The sequence below is a fragment of the Camelus ferus genome, chromosome 14 (genome assembly GCF_009834535.1).
Source record: "Camelus ferus isolate YT-003-E chromosome 14, BCGSAC_Cfer_1.0, whole genome shotgun sequence".
In the NCBI taxonomy this organism is placed as follows: domain Eukaryota; kingdom Metazoa; phylum Chordata; class Mammalia; order Artiodactyla; family Camelidae; genus Camelus; species Camelus ferus.
This window is the reverse complement of record NC_045709.1, coordinates 6,994,989-7,016,182: the sequence shown is the minus strand read 5'-3', so window position 1 is coordinate 7,016,182 and position 21,194 is coordinate 6,994,989. Positions and strand designations below refer to the sequence as shown.

At 47.0% G+C, this 21,194-nt stretch overlaps 1 protein-coding gene across 1 annotated transcript in view; it reads left to right on the top strand.

The window, feature by feature from the left end:
- SIAH3 (siah E3 ubiquitin protein ligase family member 3) overlaps positions 1 to 19,033 on the top strand; it is a 58,456-nt gene extending 39,423 nt beyond the window's left edge. The window contains exon 2 of the mRNA XM_014561456.2: positions 18,070 to 19,033. Coding sequence (XP_014416942.2) covers positions 18,070 to 18,741 — 672 coding nt within the window. The 3' untranslated portion in view covers positions 18,742 to 19,033. The remainder of the gene's footprint in view (positions 1 to 18,069) is intronic.
- The last annotated feature ends 2,161 nt before the right edge of the window (positions 19,034 to 21,194 follow it).

The following is a 21,194-nucleotide window of genomic DNA, read 5'->3' as shown; positions in this document are numbered from 1 at the left end:
AAATGTTTAGTAAGAAATTTGTTTACATCAACCTCTTTCCCCTCCCACCTAAAATCCTTTAGTGGCCCCACCAGAGCCTCCACGACAAGACCCAAACTCCTTATCTAGGGCATCCTTAGCTCAGTGGCCTCCTCTGTGTCACTTCTCATCATTCTCACTTCGACCTTGACCAACTTGACATCCCAGGCTGGCTGAACCATTTGTAGCTTTCAACTCTGTTGACATGTCCTTGCTTTTTGTCTACCTAAATGTCCTTTCCTTCTCCCCACAACCTGCCCTTTGCCAAAATAGTCCCCCCTAGTTCTTCAAGGCTCAGCTCAGCTATCACCTCCATCCTGAGCCTTTCCTGTGGCAGGTTTATCTCTTTGTCTCTCCTCTGCTCCCACCGCACCCTGGGCTAATTTCTACCATAGCACTGACCACACCTGTATGACAGTTGTCTGTTTTTCAGCGTGTCCCACCATCAGACTGTCCTCTCTTTAGGGGGCAGATCCTAGGTCTTATTTATCATTTTATCATCAGAATATATCACAGTTTCTGGCACAAGGAAGATCACTGATAAAATGTGATAAGTGAATGAAAGAATGAATGAATGGGGGGAGGGTATAGCTCAAGTGGTAGAGCATATGCCTAGCATGCACGAGGCCCTGGGTTCAATCCCCAGTACCTCCTCCAAAAATAAATAAACCTAATTAATAAAAATTTAAAAATAAAAAAGAATGAATGAATGAATAAAACGAAACTCATGCATCCCAGCTTTAGGCAAATCAACAGACACTACTCAATCACCTCTACACACCCACCACTGACCAGAGCAGGTCAGAGTTGGATACAGTGCAGCTCCCACTTTCAAACTACTTAGACAGTAAGTCACTCCTGCCCGCACTCTACTGAGCAGGCTTTATGGTCCATGGTGGCTTCAACCCAGAACCCCTGGTTCTGCCTTCTTTAGCTCACCTAGTGCATATTAATTAGGGATGGCAACCTGCTGAATGCAGAACTGGAGCTAGCTGGGCACTTTCACAAAGCTCACCCAGGCCTCTGATCTCTGCTTTAAAATTCTGCATCACCCCAGAGCATCCCCAGTCCCTACACATGAACTGTGGCTCATAGTGACAGCAAGTGTGACTCCCCCGTCTAGTGGATGAGTATCTTGGTGGACAATTATGCTCATCATCCAGAAGCTCTTCCCACTCTCCCTTCTGCTCAGGACCTTCCTCCAAGATGCAAAAGACGGATTAACTCAACAGTTCCTTCCCTGGCTCACCCTCCTTCACGCTAGAACCTCGCCAACCTGATCATCAGGTCAGGGCTCAGTGGTTGGGAAAAAACTGGATTCCTGTCATTCTGCCACTTTATTGAATTTTAAACTCTTTTTACCAATTTTCTGGTTGATTCTATTACATAATGTCCCAGTCTCCATGAAAAGCATTTTCCCCTCCTGCTACCCATGTCTTCCAGAGTCAGCATGGACAGGTGAAACCACCACAAAAACTCAGCCTCCCTGCCACTCAGTGTCTTTTTCTCCAGGCCTCGACCAATGCCTGGATTGGGGCTATCAGCAAATGTCATCGACTGGGTGACAAGGGCACCTGACCTTCCCTATATTTGGGATTACATGAGACACTGGGTAGGAAAACACTTTTAAAAATGCTAAAGTGATGGTTCAGGGACTGAAAAGATGGCAAAATAATGAATAATGTAACATGTTATTCAATATCGGTTGAGCCCCAGGCTGTGCGAAAAGCTCTACAGACATTTATTTCCATTACAATTTTTAGTCACTAGTATTAGAAGGTATGTCATATTCAATACATCCTGTGTATCATGATCATATAGCTAGTATATGGAGCAATCCAAAGTGAACCCCCGTGCCATCCCCCCCACCCCTCATCTTCCTTTCAAAGCTCTTGGGCACACGGTCGCACCTTTCCAACCCGGAGCCATGCGCAACCTGTCCCCCATCCTCTGGGAGCACTCTCTTCGCCCTTCCACCACCCAGCTTTCATCCACTGTTTCTGGCCTGTTTCAAGGGTTACCTCCTGTACAAGCCTTTTCCTACAACTCAAGACATTTGATACTGAATAGAACGCAGCCTGAATCACTCCACACACCCTTACACCACAGAAGCATATGGCTTCACATATGGCCTGTGTTGGCGAAACCTCTGATGGCCAAAATAGCAATGCCTATGACCACACTCCCTCCAACGCATCACGAAGAGGCCAGCATATTTTAGTTGCTCCTCAGGCATATGCTGGTTGATAAGAACCCTGGGGGGAAATGGCCCTGAGCCTACAGTCAAAAGCGGACACAGGCAGAGCCGGCCCTTCTCGTGGGATAGTCGTGGCAGTGCGGCCCCCTCCCCCTCCCCGCTGTGAACATGGTACCAGCAGAGGTCACCCACAAAGACAATGTTCTACCTCATTACCAATTCAGTCCCTGTGGAAACCCTTCCCAGGGCCCTTAATTTCTTGTGTTAAAACAACAAACGAGGTGACCCCAGCACAATCTCTAATAGGTAGCATGGGTCAACAATTATTCATTTGTACTAGAGCTTTTCGCATGACGGGCTGAGATGAAAATTTGTCCTCTTCCTGGCAAGAGCTATAAATTAGTTTTATGCTACTGTTAAACCCAGAGGCAAAAAAAAAAGGAAGGGATTGGAAGTGGGGGAGGGTCTGTGAATAAGGCCTGGCTGCTTCCAGTGACAAAGCTACGTCTTGGACGATGAGGATGAGGGAGGAGGGGGCCACGGAGGACAATGAGATTGTGCCACAAAAGAAATTGATGCAGAGTCTCTGAAACAAGACACAGAACTCTTTGAAGATCTGAACTGAATCTTAGTTTTCTTTTTATGCCCAATATCTGGCAGGTCTGCTGAAGGAAGGAACTAATAAATGATCGGATGCATGTGGTGACAGTGTCTCTCCTAGTCAGATCTGAATGAAACCAATTATGTCAGTTCCATATGAGTTCTCCCTGAGTTCTCTGAGGCCAATGGAGCCAATAAAAATGATGGTGTTAATCAACATTTTTTACATGTATTGTTCCATAAGCTATTAAACGGAAAAAACAGCTTAAAAGACAATGTATATAATATTTAGATATTCATCTGTAAAAGGCATTGAAGAAAGTATACATCAAAACATCACTAGTTGGTATGGACAGGACAGTGGCCTTCTGAGTTTTCTGTTTCTTTCTTTAGGATATGCAGAATTTCTGAAATTTCTTTGACCAGAATACATTCCCTTCTAGTCAGAAAAAAAAAAAAATGTTTAAAACAAACTCCTCCATCAACCCACAGTTATCTGTGCTAGAAAAAGAGAACAGTCGTGCAGATCATCTCAAAGACGGGAAAAATCACCCATGCTTGACTTTGGAATATGTTACATATGTTTTTCCCCCAGAAGATTTATCTTCCTAATTATGCTTTGCTCTTTACTTAATATTAGGATTAGTTCTAAGTCCCTGAGCTCCCCTTGCAACTAATGAGCTGAACTGGATGGCAGGAAAAAGTCAGCTCGGAATGAAATGAAAAATGAGGTGCAGATAATCCACAGGCAGATAACTGAGCTTTGGCGGCACACAGAGAGGGGGCAGGGAGTCCTGGGGGCCTCGGTTCCTGTGCTTAGAAGCCAGACTCCTGAGGATGGAAACCGAGCTTCACTACTGCTAACCCTGGAGTCTTGGGAAATACCCTCTCCTTTCTGTGCTCTAGTTTCCCTGGATGCAAATTGCTAGAGATAATGGTCCCCACCTCCTGCAGCCCAGAGGAGGATTAGATGAGATGATGCATGTAATGCACTTAGCACAGGTCCTCAGCAGGCGTCAGCCATGAACGACAAGGATGTTGGGGGCACACCCTTCCATGATTTGCATCTATATAATACTTTCTTCCAAATACATTTCACCATTTAAAACACATTTTAACATCTCCTTCATATCCTCTGGTTGAGGGGTGGGCACTATCGTTCTCATCTTACAGCCATGGAAATAAAGGCCTAGAAAAGTGAAAAGAGCTGCTTTTGGTTTTGTAAGGAGCGGAAGAATTGGGACCACATCTCATCTCCTCATGAGCCTTCACTGCCAGGTGCCCTGGCCCACTCCCCATCACACACGGTGGTGGGGAAGGGGGTTTGACTCAACGCCTCAGTTTCTTTCTTAGCCAACACAAGGAAATTTAAGTTTCACCCTGTGGCCGGTCCATAAAGACGTGAGAAGATTAGTCAGGAAATTACCGTTAAAGTGCTTGGCCGAGATCAAATGCTGTAGAAATGCCGAGTTACAGTAACATTAGGGGAGAAACTAAGAGACTTCTGTTCTCTGACTCTGTCGTGTGCCTGGCACTTTAGCAGGGCCAGGATCGAGGACTTGCCATTTCTGTGTTTTACAGAGGAAGGCTTTTGTGCCATTATCAACTTATCTTCCTTTCGAAATATCCCTCAATATTAGGTTCGCGGAAGAATTTTTTGGCCGCGGTGGAATGGGGGATGGGACCTGGGCAGGGGTGGTAGAGGATAAGGTCCTTACAAACTCTACTTCTTGGAAAGTAGTTCACACAGAGATCAGACCCTTAGATTCTAGAGTGGTTTCCAGCTCTTTCCTCACCTCCCATCCAAGGCACTTTCTCCTCCCTCTTAACTTCCCTCCCCTCCTGTTGGGTTCAACATTAAGAGAGAAGAAAGCAGAAAAGGACAGGATAGTTTGCACCCAGACCTCTCTCTGCAAGACCTTGACAAGGCACAGCCTTGATCATTCTCCTACAAAGCCCTCCCTGACCCCTGCGAGCATCTGCCTCCCCTGCTAGGAAGGTCGGCTCCATGAAGACAGAGACCACATTTGTCCTGTTCACCATTTTATCCCCGGCATCTCTCATGGCACATGGTAACTGAACAAATGAGTGAGTGAGTGAATGAATGAATGAATGAATGGATCACTATGTGGCAGCAAAAGGGCATGGAAGTCAATGGACACTGCTAAAGCGGGTGATGTTTATTTATGTTTTACTACTGAAAACTCAGAGAAGGAAGCTGCTTCTAAATTCCAAACATGAAAACCCAATTAGACTAAATAGTAGGAAATTGTAGGCAACCGTAATAAAATGAAGAATTTATTAATTAAAGCTAAGTTCTGTCCTTAAAAAATGATTTTAAATACTATGAAAAGAAAGACAATAAACCAACTTTCACCCTGTGTGTAAAAATTCCCTCAGAGCTGTGCTTTTCCCCTGCCCCTCCTGTGAAACGGATCTGTGTTTCCAGGCACTGCCTGGGCACCGGGGACCCTGTATGACTGAAAAATCAAGCTGTGAGTCTGTGAATAGGGTAGACCTGTTGCCTCCATCATGAAAATACCCTTGAATGTTGTCAAAGAATCAGAGTTGAGAGGACTATCTGAGGTCATTAAGAATCATCTATTTCATTCCAAAAGGGATGCCCAGCAGGATACAAGCAGGCGAGGAAGAGTGGGTCTAGCCCCTTGCTCCTCTCCAAGTGTGCTCTGTGACCCAGCAGCTCTGGCACCCGGGAGCTGGTTAGGAACGCAGAACCTCAGCCCGGCGCACACCTGCTGATTCAGAGTCTGTTTTCACAAGGGGCCCAGTGATTCGCACGCACACCATGGTGTCTGAGGATGAGGGGCTATCCCACTTGGAGCAGAGTAGTGAGAGTTTCGCTGCTTGTGAAACTGCAATGGATGCTGTGGGAGATCCACACAAGTGTAGGTCCTGTGACTTCCCCTCTACATCTCCTGAGAGCAAGGGAATAGCAGCGAGAGAGGAAGCCAGCCTCCCCCCACCCCCAAAGTGACCCTAGAGGCAGCTGAGCTAGAGCCTGGGGACCTGCCCTCCTTCCTCTGGGGCCAGCTGGAGAGTTAGGGGCTCTTGTAGAAAGTGAAATGGGGGAAATGGGAACAAAACAGGACCAATGCTGAAACGCAGCCATGGTGAATCCTGGAAATAAATACACTGACGGGGACAATTTCAATTGCCTTGAAGTATGTTGGACTAATTATCTTAGCGGACACTAATAAACGTGTACCTTAGAGACACTCAGTGACTGTAATAACTCAAAGATGAATATTGGATGAATGCGTTATTAGGGACTGGCCAGACTGCTAACCTCCCAAGCCCAGGGGGCAGCAATTCTCCATTCTGCCTCCCTGTGTCTTCCCCCTTAAGCCTAAGATTTTTATTAGATATGTACCCAGCTACTGGGAAATCTTTCAAGTCAATAAAACACCTGCCCCCACCTCGCTTATGGGGATTTACTTGGAGCCGTTAGCAGCTTTCCCTAGCGGTCATCTCCCCGCCTGGGGTGTGCACAGCCTCGCTGTGCTGCCGAGAGGAGATGTCGATTCGGCCAGGCCTTGACCCAAAGCCGGGGATTAGTCTCCTCTAATCCTTGCTCACACTGTGGTACCAGCTTCAGTCCTTACCCCTAATCCAGTCTGAGGGAGAAGCCTTCTGCCCCCAGGACCAAAGGGCTGGGCCTGCCCCACTCCAGGCACAGCTGCGCGTAATTTCAGCCCTTCCCTCGGGTTTCCAGTCTCCCTGAGAGTGTTGGCCACAACCCCACCTTCTAAGTCCAAGAGATGCTCACTCTCCCTGGATACCCAGGGCTGGTCCCAGCTGTGACTCCCATCCTCATCCTCCAGTCCCCCTAGTTATTAGCATCACAGGCAGCCAGAGCAACAGAGGGTCAAATGAACACATGGGAAGATGAAAGAAAAGGTTTTCTGGCTTCTGCCGTAAGCCCTGTACAATATGCCCTTTAACAGTGACCTGGAGACAATGGCCACCCACACCCATCTCTCCCCACCCCCTGCTACCCCATGCTCTCTTCCTTTCTTCTTTTTTGTTTGTTGTTTGTTTTTGTTTTCATGTATAGCATGCAGTGAATTACACAAATCTTTCGTATATAGCCCAACGGATGTTTATCTATATATGCAATCATCTAACCATCACCTACATCATGAGTTAAAGTATTTCCAGCCCCCCCAGAGGTGCCCTCATGTCCCTTCCCAGTCAATGTGCCCCCACACAAGGTAACTGGTGTTCAAGCTTCTGTCATCATAGGTTAGTGTTGCATGTTTTTGAACTTTACACGCGTAGAATCATCAAGTATGTCCTCTTCTCTGTCTAGCTTCTCTTTATTCAACAAGTTTCTGAAATGCATCCATATGTGTAGCAGTCTTTCATCGTCTTGTGATAGCTGGGTAGCGTTCCATTTGGGAATACACCACAGTGCATCCATTGAAAGGACATTCCAGTGGATTTTAGATTTGGGGCTATTACGAATCAATCCTTCTATAAATACCCATGCGTCTGTTTTTCTGATCACATAATGTTCATTTCTGTCAGGTGTTGAATGTAACCATAAAGGATCTGAGATTTTACTCAACTTGCAGGCTCACAAAGTAGCCTGCCCATTTCATGGATGCTGGTGGAAGACACAACACTCCTGGGTCAGAGATAAAGGGAGTGTTGTCTCACCCTTTGCAATAGCAGTAGCCAGAGTGCATTTTTGCACCAGTTCCTTGAGACCTAATTCCCACAGGGTAATTAAAGTAGAGAGGGGCAGAGGATGCCTACACACACAGTAGGACACATTGTAAATGCTTGGGGAAACCAGGTTTTTTTAATAAGAGATGGTCAGCATGCCTGCCCTTAGCTCTGGAGGGAGATACAAGCTCTATGTCCCCAGGCTGTAAACAAATCTGCTTTTTGCTCCAGAGGGAGACACTATCTCTGTATCTCAAGGCTGTTCAGTACACAGACATCCTTGAGAACATAGACTGGAAAAAAGGACAGTCAATGCCTTGCTTGCAAGATGTACAGAAATGCAAAGGGCCAACGGAGAATTGTTTCCTAACAGGTAAATGCCCAGGAGTGGAACTGCTGAGTCAAAGGGGCTGATCTATCTTTAGCTTTAGCAGATGCTGCCAAAAATGTGTCCCAAAGTGATTGTACCAGTTTATACTCCCATTAGCAGTGTCTGAGGTTTCAACTGTTCCACATCCTTGCCAAGACTTGGTATTTTTGATCTGTTTCATTTAAGCCATCCTGGTATGACCAATACCTTTGTTTTTGTTTTTTTTTTTCAGGAATCCTTCCACATGGCAGAGTATTTAGATGTTATTTATCATGATGGCTCAGAGCCACATGAATATTATTGCCTTTACCAAATTTTCATTTGTCAACTATGTTTTAAGAGCCATATGCCAACTGAGCAGGGGGCAGTGCAGATGTGAGGCTCTGGGGAAGCAGAAGGACACACAGGGCAACTTTCTCTCAGGGGACACATTTTAAAGACACAGAAAGTAGGAGGTGGTTCCCAAGCAACGAGAGCTGATCTTAAGGGTAGGCATTGCCCGGGCAATGCCGTTCAGGCCCAGCCACCGTGTGTGAGGGGCCTGAGGAGGGATGCTCGCTCAGTGGAAGAGAAAGGGGTGCACTGGGGGGAGGGCAGGAGGACCAGTGACCAGATCTGCTTTCAGGATCACCTGAACTTTCTAGCAGGGCTGCACTGACCAAAACGCCAGTAGTGATGATGACAATGATGATGACGAAGATGATAGTGATCAGTTACTGAGTATCTCCTATGTTCCAGGCACTACGCTAGGCCCTTTACATGTATTAAATTACCCTCTACACTGCAGCCATTGGCCAATGATGAGACGAAAATATTTAGTAAAAGGCTTGTTGCTGGTGAGAACATTGGTCTTGGGTGAGAGCTGTCAGAGAGGTTTAAGGGAGATTTGGAAGGGCTTTGATGTTTTTGTGATTCCATCCAATTCAGTTATGAGTCTAGAAATTATGGAGGGTGAATTTCCTTAGCTTACATCTCAAGCAGCTAGCTCTTCAATAACAACAATAATAGTAGTGCTGGTGGGGATAATGACAACAATAGTATCTTCTTACTCTGGGCCGTGCACTATACAATGTACTTTGTATCTCATTCAATCCTCACTTCCACCCAATGAGATATTACAATTCCCACTGTATAGAGGGAGAAACTGAAGTATGGAGAGGGTAATTAATGAGCCCATGGTCTCGCAGCTTTTAGTAGCCAAGCCAGGATTCATCCCCCAGTGGGTCTGACTTCAATAATGTTTTCTTTCTACTCTGTAGCACTGTCTTTCCATCTTCTCTTGGTCAAATGACACACTTCCTATCTTAGGGATGGGCTTATAAGAAGGCCTAATTTGCTAAAGATGATTGTTGGGAATTAAGCCTGCTGTTGGAAGTGTTTGTGTGTGTGTAGTGACCTGGTTCTCTGCTCTGGATTTGTGCAGCTCTGGTATTAGCACATGGGTACTGAGTTGACATCGTCCTGGGTGTAGACCGGGTGTTTCCTGACCATGAGGCCGTTCCCCGTCCCAATCCTCCAGGCCAGAGGCAAGTCCTCAGGAAGGAAACCAGAATTCTGAGCAGAAGTCCTAGGCAGACAGAGAGGGACCCCCTGCTTCTTCCACAGCCTTGCTGTCTTGGGCCTAGAAGATTTAGAGGAATACAGGTGTGTAGGCAGGAATTCATCAGTGCAGGGAGATTTGAAGACAGCCAGGAAGGGGAAGGACTGAAAGTCCTAGACGGCAGGCCTGATATTTACCCAGTAAGCCAGGCCTGAACCTAAGCACTGGCCCCGGGTTCAAGTCTGGCCAGGATTGCTTCTGCTGCGTCTTACTCTGAATCTGCAAATGATAAGGTCAAAGATACACCCAGGATCAGGGACACACATGAGTGAACACTGTTCTCCAGTGCCGCCCTGGTTCCCCACGGACACCAGAAGTTCCTGGTCTCAGCAACCACAGGCCATGAGAAATCAGCCAGGTCAGAATTGGACAAAACTCTGATGGGAAGACATAGGGGCAGGTGGTGGAGGAAGGGGGAATGGGAAGACTCATAGTCACATCAACATCCAACATGGCATGTGCACTTTATCCAGGTCCTCTAAGATGGAAAAGTTTAAGACCCTAAAGGAATTTATCCACTCACTCAAAAAAACCGAACCAAAAAGACAGCCTCTTCAGTAAGTGGTGCTGGCAAAACTGGACAGCTACCTGTAAAAGACTGAAACTGGAACATTCGCTAACACCATATACAAAAATAAACTCAAAGTGAATTAAAGACTTAAATGTAAAACCAGATACCATAAAACTCCTCGAGGAAAACATAGGCAGAACGCTCTTGGACATAAATCACAGCAATATATTTTTTGAACCAGCTCCTGGAGTAATGGAAATAAAAGCAAAAATAAACAAATGGGATCTAATTAAACTTAAGAGCTTTTGCACAGCTAAGGATATCATCAACAAAACAAAAAGACAACCTACAGAATAGGAGAAAATATTTGCAAATGATGTGACTGACAAGGGATTAATTTCCAAAATATACAAACAGCTCATACATCTTAATATAAAAAAAAAAACAAGCAACCCAATTAAAAAATGGGCAGAAGACCTAAACAGATATCTCTCCAAAGAAGACATACAGGTGGCCAACAAGCACATGAAAAGATGCTCAGCATCACTAACTGTTAGAAAAATGCAAATCAAAACTACAATGAGGTATCACCTCACACCAGTCAGAATGGCCATCATTAAAAAGTCTTCAAACAATAAATGCTAGCGAGGGTGTGGAGAAAGGGGAACCCTCCTACACTGTTGGTGGGAATGTAAATGTCAGTGCAGCCACTATGGAGGACAGTATGGAGGTTCCTTTAAAAACTAAAGATAGACTTACCATAGGATCCAGCAATCCCACTCCTGAGCATATATCCAGAGAAAAATATAATTAAAAAAGATACATGCACCCCAATGATCACAGCAGCACTATTTACAATAGCCAAGACATAGAAACAACCCAAACATCCATCAACAGACAGAGATGTAGCTAGGGACCAGAGTATGTTGGTTGTTGAAGTTTGTGTTTCATTCTGTTATCAATGGAAACCATGAAAATATTTTTTGAAAAAAGTTATAGTCCGTATGAGGCCAAGAATGGATGCAGAAGGACTTGTGTATTCATTTCCTAGGGCCACCATACAAATGACCACAAAGTTAATGGCTCCAAATAACAGAAATCTATTTTCATGCAGTTCTGGAGGCCGAAATTCTAAAATCAAGTTGTTGGCAGGGCCATGCTCCTCTGAAGGCTCTAGGAGAGAAAACTTCCTTACTTCTGGTTCTGGTGGTTCCAGGCACTCCTTGACTTGGGGCTGTATCATTCCAATCTCCACCTCCATCTTCACATGGCCTCCTCTCCTGTGTCTGTGTCTTCTCCTCTGGCTCTTCTAAGAACACTTGTCATTGGACTGAGGGCCTATCTGGATAATCCAGGGTGATCTCATCTTGAAATCCTTAGTTTATTTATATCTGTAAAGAGCCTTTCCTCAAAGTGACAGTCACAGTTCCAAGGGTTGGGATGTGGACATACCTTTTGGAAGCCACCTTTCAACCCACCACAACTAGTTGGAAGGCTATCGCACTAGTCCTGAAAGGCAGTGAGGGTGTCTTGCCCTAGAATGGTGGCAGCCAGATGGTGAGAAGTGGTTGGACTGTGTTAGGGCAGCAGCTCAGTGGGAAGGAGCCATCCACTCACCATTTCCACAAACATTTCCTGGGTACCTACCATGTTCCAAGCACTGCTGGAGCTGGGGATACAGCAGGGAAGAAACAGATGCAACACTCACCCACCTAAGCTCACATCACAGTCCAACAGCAAAACTGGACATTCAATAAGTATTTGTGTATTTTAAAGGAACATGCAACAGACAGACCTGCCCTAGTCAGTACGAAATACCAGAAGGAAGAATACAATTAGCCCAGGCAAAGGGTGCCCTGAGGGGGAGGGGATGGGGAAGGTGAAGAGTTCTGGTAGAGAGAGCTGAATTTATGGAGTTCCCGGTCATGATGTCTTTAAAGAACCAGACAGACAACGGTGCTGTGTGGCCTTGGGACAGCCTGGCCATCAGGATGTCTCAGACCACCCAGGACACACCTCTGCCAACTCATAGCTGGCAGCCAGAAGCCCATCTGCTTCTGAAGTTTGCCTTTGCACGTGTAACCAGTTTTAGCAATCCACCCCCTGCCCAAGGTTACGACACTCGATCCTACCGTAGCAACACTAGGTACAGGAGCAAAACTGTTGCCCACAAACTGAGGTTCCAGATTGGCTGAGACTGTGCTCCCTGCAAGCCAGACACACCGCCCTGCAGCCACCCCCACCCACTGTGGCCCTGAAGTCATCCTATGGAGATGTTTGTAGTTAAGGGGTCTTGAGGTAATTAAATTTTAACCTTTAAACTGCTCACACAGGCCCTGGGTTTCCCTTGCCCATTGCAGACAGAAGAATCTGACTATACAAAAGGTTGCTTTTTAAGGAAAGGCCTTTCATCTACAGGATTCATAAAACTCATTAGCCTGCTCCAAACCTTGCAGATGAAAGGCGGAGCCAAAGAATAAATGGGTTGGAGGAATCCTCTGACTGTGTGGTTGGACTGCAGGCCCACCCCTAACGTTTGCGGGGCTCAAGGCAAAAGTGCAGATGGAGGCCCACACACTGTAAGTCTGAATACTCAAAAGTAAAGATCAAGGCAAGGGACTCTTAAAACATGTTCTGCCCTCCGACTTTAATCGTTATTCCTTCATAATGATCTGAATGGCCAGAGCCCCCAGCTGGCAACCTGTCTCACTTTCTTTCTAATGAGGCTTAATCCTGCACCATAATGAGTCCCAGGCAAAGGCAAGGAGACACCCAGCCCACACATCCAAGATCCAAATAGTCCCACACTGGCCACACCTCACGTCTAATGGTCCACTTTCTGGATAATGGATCCCAGAAATAGCACAGGCTCCTGGAAGCTGACCCAGAGCCATGGGGAGGGAATTCCAGGGTCCCAGATATCCAAGTGGGGTCTAGAAGGGCCAGTCCGGGGCTCTGGGTGGGCACAACCCAGCAGCACCTCATCTTATGGGGAAGTGTAAAGCTGGGGGAGGGCCAATAATCTCTGGCTAGACTGAAGTTACTTCCTGGTGACAGTTAACAGAAACTGGAAGTATGGGGACATCCAGGCTTTTGTTAGGTCACTGTTCCTGCTGACGTGCTGGAGGGGAAAGTGGGTCTAGATTTATCTAGGAGGTGGGCTGCTCTCCTGGGTTGACAGGAGACCATCCCTCCCAAACAGACTGTAAGAAACAGTCTGCTATAGATAAAGGGAATGACTGAGGCTCTGAGGAATCTCTGTAAAAAGTAAAAGCAAGGAAAGTACCTCACTGGCATGAGAAGTTTCTCCTTCACAGTTGTTATTTTACTTCCCATGATAGCAGCTGGGCACATCTCAGTGCTCTGCTCCTGGTCAGGTCCCATTGCAGATTCTGTGTCCCATCACCATCCAGTTCTGGGTGAGGAGCCACCAGGAGGCCTACCTGATGAGCCCACAGCTATGGACTCATGTGGACACACACACACACACACACACACACACACACACACACTACATATTGCTACAGCAAGGAAGGGTAGAGGACAGAGCCTCTGACTGAAGACAAACAGCATTCCCATGGACATGGTCCAGTACAGGATTCCATTTATGAATCATTCATTCGTTCATTCATTCAAGCAACAAATACTGTGAGTCCCCTAGATGCCACACACTGCAAAGTGCTCGCTTTGCCCATCACTGGACTAGGCATCAGGCAAACTAAACACAGTCCCTGCTCTCTCTGCCGTCCAACCTAGCTGAGGAGAGAAAGACAAGCACTAATGATTTTCAAAACAAGTTGAAATGAGCAGTGAATTGTATAGACAGATCTTAACCACTGTTTGACTTCACAGGTCAGGGAGAGAAGCAGCACCCCCATCTTATGGGGGCTGATGATTTCAAACAGACAACACCAGTTAGGACCCTGATTGACACACCTGAACGATATGAGGGACTAGAACCAGTGAGATCCTCACATATGAAGCTGTCACTAACGCATCAATGATGCTACAGCCCTGTGTCAAGCATCCATCACATGCTGGCACCGTGCTAGCAGTGAGGACCTGTGAACATGAGTCCCCATCCTGCAGGCAGGAAACCATTCACGTATAAATCAGCTAACACTGGGCGGCCACGGGCCAGGATCTGGGAACTAAAGAAGGGCCCTAAGAGCTTGAGGACTGAATCACATTTTTTTGTTTTCACAATGTTGGCTGTGTGAGAGGCTGCGAAGAAATATATGGATGATGTGAAAACAAAAAACTTGACATATATAGCTCAGGACTGAAGGCTTCTGAGTGTTTGCTACTCAACGTCTCCTTTCTCAATCTGCATAATTTTATCACCAGTGAAGAAAGTTTGTACGCAGTGATATATCAGAAGCAAGATTCTGATAGTCCTAGAGATGGCATCAGACCTCTGTAAGTCCGTGACTCAGTGGCCAGATACAGAAATAGTTAGGGAACAAGCTTCCGGGCTCAAACCGAAAGTGAAGAATCTCTCTGAAATATCCTAAACAATCTTCATAGATTGAAAATGACAAATTTCATCAAGGAGAGTCCGTTTCTAGCATCTATTACGCTGATGAACAAATTACTAATTTCACCAATGAAAACCTCTGTGGAAATGTTAATTAGCAGCATCTGGTGTGGATCACAAATACAGATACTAATTGAGGCAACTGCAGTCCTTATCTCTGGAGTGTGGCCTTTCCGATAAAATGCTAGATGATCACCTCGAAGTGTGAATTCCTGATTAGGGAACTGACAGCCCCTAGAGTGTAGGTTAAAAACGGACACATATCTATCACATTCTCTCTACTAAAGCATTTTAAAGAAAATTACAGACATTATCATGCTGCCCACATGAAGATCTCGTTCATCTGTGTTCTAAGTATAGCTAAGCCGGGGGGAAAAGGAACATGAAATACATTTTCTAAGGAAGACATTCTATCCCAGGCGGTAAAAACCCCGTTGTTGTTTTCTATCTCGGTGTAACTTATTTTGTAACTGTTTTGGTGGCAGCTTTCCAGAGTCCTCCCGGGTTTTGTGTGCATAGCACAGTCATGCTAGGTTTTGAGGAAGAAGGGTGGAGAGCCAGGGTGCCCCAGGAAAACAGAACAGGTGACACTAAATCTTCAGCCTTGACCATCCTTCCCAGAAACAGAGGGGATTTTTTTAAACACCACAGAGTGGGACTTGGGAGCGGGTCCAGTTACTCTCCCTTCTTTGCAGACCTGATTCCCAACTAGGTTCCGGCCTTAACTTTATCCCACTGCTCTGCAACCTGCCCTGAAATGTTAACCCCCGCCCCTGCTCCTCTCTCCAGTGTGTGAAATACATTGATAGCATAACTGCCTTTCCTCCTCCACCCAGTACTGAAAACTTCACTTCATTAATCTCACAAATAAAGGTATAAGCAAACTCAAAGCACATGCCTATCATTTGAAATTGGGTGCAAAACCCTCCTTCAGATGAAATGCATTAATTAGCTGGGCACTGTTCCTGGAATCAAGCAGAAACACAAAGCAGTCCCCCAAGGGAGCTTGCCGACCACGGGAAGCAGACGTTGGAGAAGGGGTCACATGATTTTTCCAGGGGGAGGGTTCCTCTTTGAAGGCCAGGATTTGGAGAGATAGCCATTACCAACCAGGGGAGTGTGGCTGATGAAATTAAGGAAGGCGGTTTTTAAATTCAATTACACCCTCAGTGGAAATGGTCTCACTAATGCTTGGGGAAAGAATTATACCCAGTCCATAAAGCCTAACATTTCTAAACCCAATTTTGAGAATTATTCTAAAGGTTAATTCAAGATCCTTCTTCCAAATGAGAAGTCAAATATAGCCAATGGAAGGAAGGCATCTGCTGACTGACTGAGGGGTTTATCAGTTTGTAAGAGTTCATTAGTTTTAATTAGTGTAATCACTAATGTTGCATTAACAGTTTAGTGAAGGAAAGTAATTACTCACACATCCACTGTATCAGATGGGAAGATTAGAATTCATTTTCCAAAACGATTAGCATTTTGCCAATTAAAAGAATCCCTTCTCCCTGCCAGCAGCCCTGTGACCTCGCTCACCCGAAGATTGTTTAAATGAAAGGTATTTTGCATCAGTAGATGGAGCAGGAAGAAATGAAGAATTAAGGCTGTGTTTATTCTTGGCGCCTTCTTGGGGCACAGCAAGTGCAGGAGTCTCGAGGAGTTTATAATGTCTCGCTTTATTTGAATATCATTCACTTGTCACTTGGGATTAAACTGCTGGCTGCTCTGTTACCCTGTAGCAATTAAAAAACAGAAAGACCAGTGGAAGATGAGGCCAAAAGGAAGCAAGGAGGAGAGTCTGGGTGGAATGACCATGAAGAGGGTCCAGAGTGCCACAACTTTCGACAAGTGCCAGGACTCACTGTGGCCCCATCCTGAGTGCCAGCTGGTATCAGCTCCCCTGGTGGGCTTGGGGCATCGCGCTGCCCACAGGAGCCCCTAAAGTATGAAGCTGTGTCTCTTAGGCCCTCTTACTGATTGCCCCTGGTCGCTGGGGTCACCTCCCTGCCTCAGCTGGGCTTCCGAGACTGGCAATAGGGTCCGACTGCTCTCCAGCACCACGGCCAGCTCCTGCCACCTCTGCCAGGTTCTTTAGCAACAGCCACTTGGAACGTCTCATTTCTTAAGCATCTCATGTTCTTCCAGACCCAGCTCCTTTGAACCCTAAATTCACCCCACTGGCAAGCCTTTCGCCTATTTCGTTAGAGCACTGACCCTTCCTGCTTCACCCAGTGTAAATGTCACTTCACGCTGACTAGAATAACTCCCGCCCCCACTGGATTCACAAAGCCCCTACTGCATACTGCGTGCTTGCATCGTGTTATATCATCCACAATCATGGCGAGGTACTGAGACAGGAACAGGGATCGTACGTACGTACTCTGTTCACGCTGAGGCAGTGCACGTGTCAGGTTGTGTATACATTTTTCTCGAATGGCTTAATGATCGTGGGCATAGATCAGCCCTCCCTGCCTCTCCATCAGCCTCATCAGAGCTCAGGCTAGGAGGCCCAGCCTGGTCAGATCGGTGAACATCACAAAGGAGGAAACAGATGTCTCCACACAGGTGCATCTCCTGGGCTTCCTTCTAGTACATCTCTGATTGGGTTTAGCCTGGTGGTGAGCGCCTGGCAAGGGGTTCTGGAACAGTGAGCCTAAAACAGGACAGACGTGTGCCTGGTGGGGCAAAGTCCTAGGAGTCACAGGTGCGGCTCCCTCCCTGGGGACTGTGGTCCAGCTGCACACAATCAGCTCTGTGTCCCATGGTGCCAGGAGAAGGGCACCCCAGAGAGCACAGCCCCTGGCAGGGCTGAGAGGACAAATGGGGATTTCCCGAAATTATATTTGTTCTAAAAATAATAGAAATGATAACATAGGGGGGAAATCCATTGACCTCCAGTGCCTGCACAAAAATATCAACGTTATCAAAAAAGCAAAAAAATTGATTTTTTTGTTCTTTATGACTAATGGCCATCATAATGCATGTTATTAGAAGAGGAAAATTGCCTATTTGTTTATCTCATTAAAGAATCAGAAAGGCATAAAAAGTGCATTTTCGTGGACTGTTTTCAGAATCTCAACCACCCAAGGATCCACTATGTCCTTTATTTTTTATTTTGGTACTAATATATTTGGAAAATCTCTTCTTTCAGGATGAATCTTTTGAAGGAGCTTCTATTTTTAATTGGGTAAATTTAGATCCTACACTAAAATGAAATGACATGGAGAAGACAGAATGTTTCAGCATCTAAATTTGGCAAAACATTCAAAACAAGGAATTCTGTCTCATAAAAATATTTGTCAAAACAGATAATAGCAAGTGTTGGCAAGGATGTGGAGAAATCGGAACTCTCTTACGTGGCTGATGGGAATGTAAAATGGTGCTGCCATTTTGGAAAACAGTCTGGAAGTTCTAATTTTTTTTTTTTAAGAAATAAAGCTTTCTCTGCCTATAGTGGAGAGTCTGCTTCCCACACTCTGAACACTGGAGGAGTCTCAGCCAGGCTGATCGCAGGGCCACTAACATTCTTCTCTTTCTCCTACAGTATGTGTCCAGCCGACGCGCCATCACTCAGAGCGCCCCAGAGCCGGGCAGCTTTCCCCCTCACCACGGCCCCCACCACCACTGCCATCACCGCCCCCACCACCACCTCCGCCACCACGCCCGCCCCCACCACCTCCACCACCAGGAGGCAGGGCTGCATGCCGCCCGGGTGATGCCCTGCATGTGCCCCTTGTTCTCCTGCCAGTGGGAAGGCCACCTGGAGGTGGTGGTGCCCCATCTGCGGCAGATGCACAGAGTGGACATACTTCAGGGAGCCGAGATCGTCTTCCTGGCCACAGACATGCACCTCCCGGCACCAGCCGACTGGATCATCATGCACTCCTGCCTTGGCCACCACTTTCTGCTGGTGCTTAGGAAACAGGAGAGGCATGCAGGGCACCCCCAGTTCTTTGCCACCATGATGCTGATTGGGACACCCACCCAGGCCGACTGCTTCACCTATCGCTTGGAGCTCAACAGAAATCATAGGCGTCTCAAATGGGAGGCCACCCCCCGGTCTGTCCTGGAGTGCGTGGACTCGGTGATCACCGACGGGGACTGCCTGGTCCTCAACACCTCACTGGCCCAGCTCTTCTCCGACAACGGCAGCCTTGCCATCGGAATCGCTATCACTGCGGCAACCGAGGTCTGCTCCTCGGAAGCTGAGATGTGAAGCAAGGGGCCACCGGACACTCACATGCAGCCACTCCTCCACCAAGAGACTGCCTGTGCCCCTCGGATCTCCAAATGCCAGGACTACAGGCTCCTTTTTATTCTCCTCCCACCTCCCCTCCTTTCTTCCTTTCCTTTTTGTCTCAGGTACTTTGTGGTATTTAGTATTTGTCTGCCATGGGCATTATATTATGTAAACATCCTGTGATTCAAGATCTTGGTGTGGTGTTTGTCCTGATCTGTTGGTACAGTTTTTTAGAACATTTTAAATCAGACTCAATCGGAATGGTTCTTTCTGGCCACCCCCAATTCCCTCCTCCGCTGCTTTTAAATTGAACAAAAGTCACCAAGGTCACGAAGCAGACTCTTAGGGTTGAAAGGAGACTTAGTGTCCAAATCATTTTTTCCTTCCCTTTTCAACCTGTTTCAGAGTTCGCTAATTCTGAAATACATGCAGATAGCAGATCAGGGCAGGGGACCCCACCAACTCAGAGATAAATATTTCAGACCAACTAGACACAACTCTGCCACCTTCCTAGGAACCTCAGGGGGCCACACCGCTTGGACAGGAGGAGATGGCATCTCCTTCGAAGGCCAGGGCACTGGGCTGGAGGCGCGATGCATCCTCTGGGTTGATCCCGGGGGCTCCGGGGAGCGGGCAGATGTTGAACCCTCCTTTGGTGGACTGCCGTGAGCTGGTGCTCAGCCAGGGCCATCTTTTCCTGCTCTGAAATCAAAGACTTCAAGGGTTTGGTGCTTCCCTGAAAAACTCCTTGCCCTCCACTGAGCAAGTCATAGAAACGGATGAGCAAGAGGCAGGGGACGAGAAGCAGCTGAAAACGCAACAGGTAAAATTCATCTCCCGCCCCTGGGAGGGCGTTCTCTCCTGAGACAGTTTTATTATCAAGTTATAAAATCCATCAATCCTTTCTCTAGGGTGGAGCACTTGTGTATCATGCAAAGAACCCTCTGTGCTCTTGATAGTTCATAAACCAGAACCAGGATTCAGCAGCATCAAACACAAGCAACTCGGAGGGTGCGCCCAGGTCCTCTGACCAGGAGGGCGTGGCCCCATCCCTCATACACCTGGGGGGGTCCTCTCGCCTTTCCTTGCTTCTAAAATGCTCCGTGGGCCTCATTCAGCACACAAACACTGTCACTGCTCAAGTAGGCATCCAGCACCCTGCTGCAGCAGGAATGAAAAGTCCACGAAAATCCATCTTGCCTTTAGGTAGACAGCTCTCTTCTCCTCAGCTGTCAGAACAATCCGCCAACCTCTTCTTGTGGAAGTCTCTTGTGGTTTTGAATCAAGGAAGCACGTTTAGTCAACTTTATCTCTTCTGATGGGAGCTGAGTACATGGAAGACTCCCCAGGAGGCCCTCTCCTCCCTTCTTTTTGTCGTTTTTGTTCTCCCCTGGCCTCTCTCCAGTCGCAGCACAAGCACAGCACCTAGACCCCACACAATGCTCGCTGGCGGGCTTCTCGCCAAGCAGACATCACTCACAGCCCCGTCCCCTCACCTCAGCCATCTTGGTCGGATCCTGGCAGGCCTCCCGATGAGTACTTAGTTTCAGGCAGCTTGCCCTGGCTGGCCATTAGCAATCTTTTCTCTGCCAAAAATAATTCATCCTGGAATGCAACACCCCTCCCCCCGCAACCAACCAGATAATCCTGTAGCCGCCTGTGTGGTCAACCTCCAGCTCAGGCTCCAGAAGGGCGATGCCTGGCAATAGATTTCATACCACAGTCCCCTCAAGTTCCACAGTAATTGCTGGGACCCTGGGGCTGAGGTTTTGTTTTGTTAGAGCCTTAAGCAGGCCGATAACCATCCTATCACTGATTGAGGTTAATGCCAGGTTCGTGGTCCCAAGAAAAGAACTGTAACCTCCTTTCTCTTAGCACTGTCAGAACATCTTACCAGGGCACCAACTCCCCTTGCCTTGAACCACACGGACAGTCCAGGAAGAAGCTGAGGCTGGCTGGCAAGTTTAGGGAGAGACTGGCTCACGGGGCTCCTTACTTTCCCCACAGGCCCTTCCCCAGAACCTAAGACTCCCCTTGGCTGCAAGTCTGATACCTCCGGATGCCGCATCCTTCCCCTGATTCCTGACACTTAATCACTTTGAAAACGTTTGTGTAGCATCACAGGTGCCCAGATAAACAAACAAAACCTCAGTAAGAATACAGTTACTGTCCTCCGGGCCTCAGTGCCTCCGCAAACATCACCCCTGCCTTCTTGTCGTGCCAAGTTATGTAAGCCAAACTGAGAATAACTTCAGGTTATTATTAGTGCCCATGAGGCTGCATTATGTATGTGATCTCAGATAGGAAATGACATCTCTGGTTCCTAAAACCCTTCAGAGAAAAGAGTAAAGACGCGTTATTTTCATCCATCTCTGATGCTCCCAAGAAGGCCTTCCTCTCTATAGCCGCATGTGAGGAAGAAAGAGCAA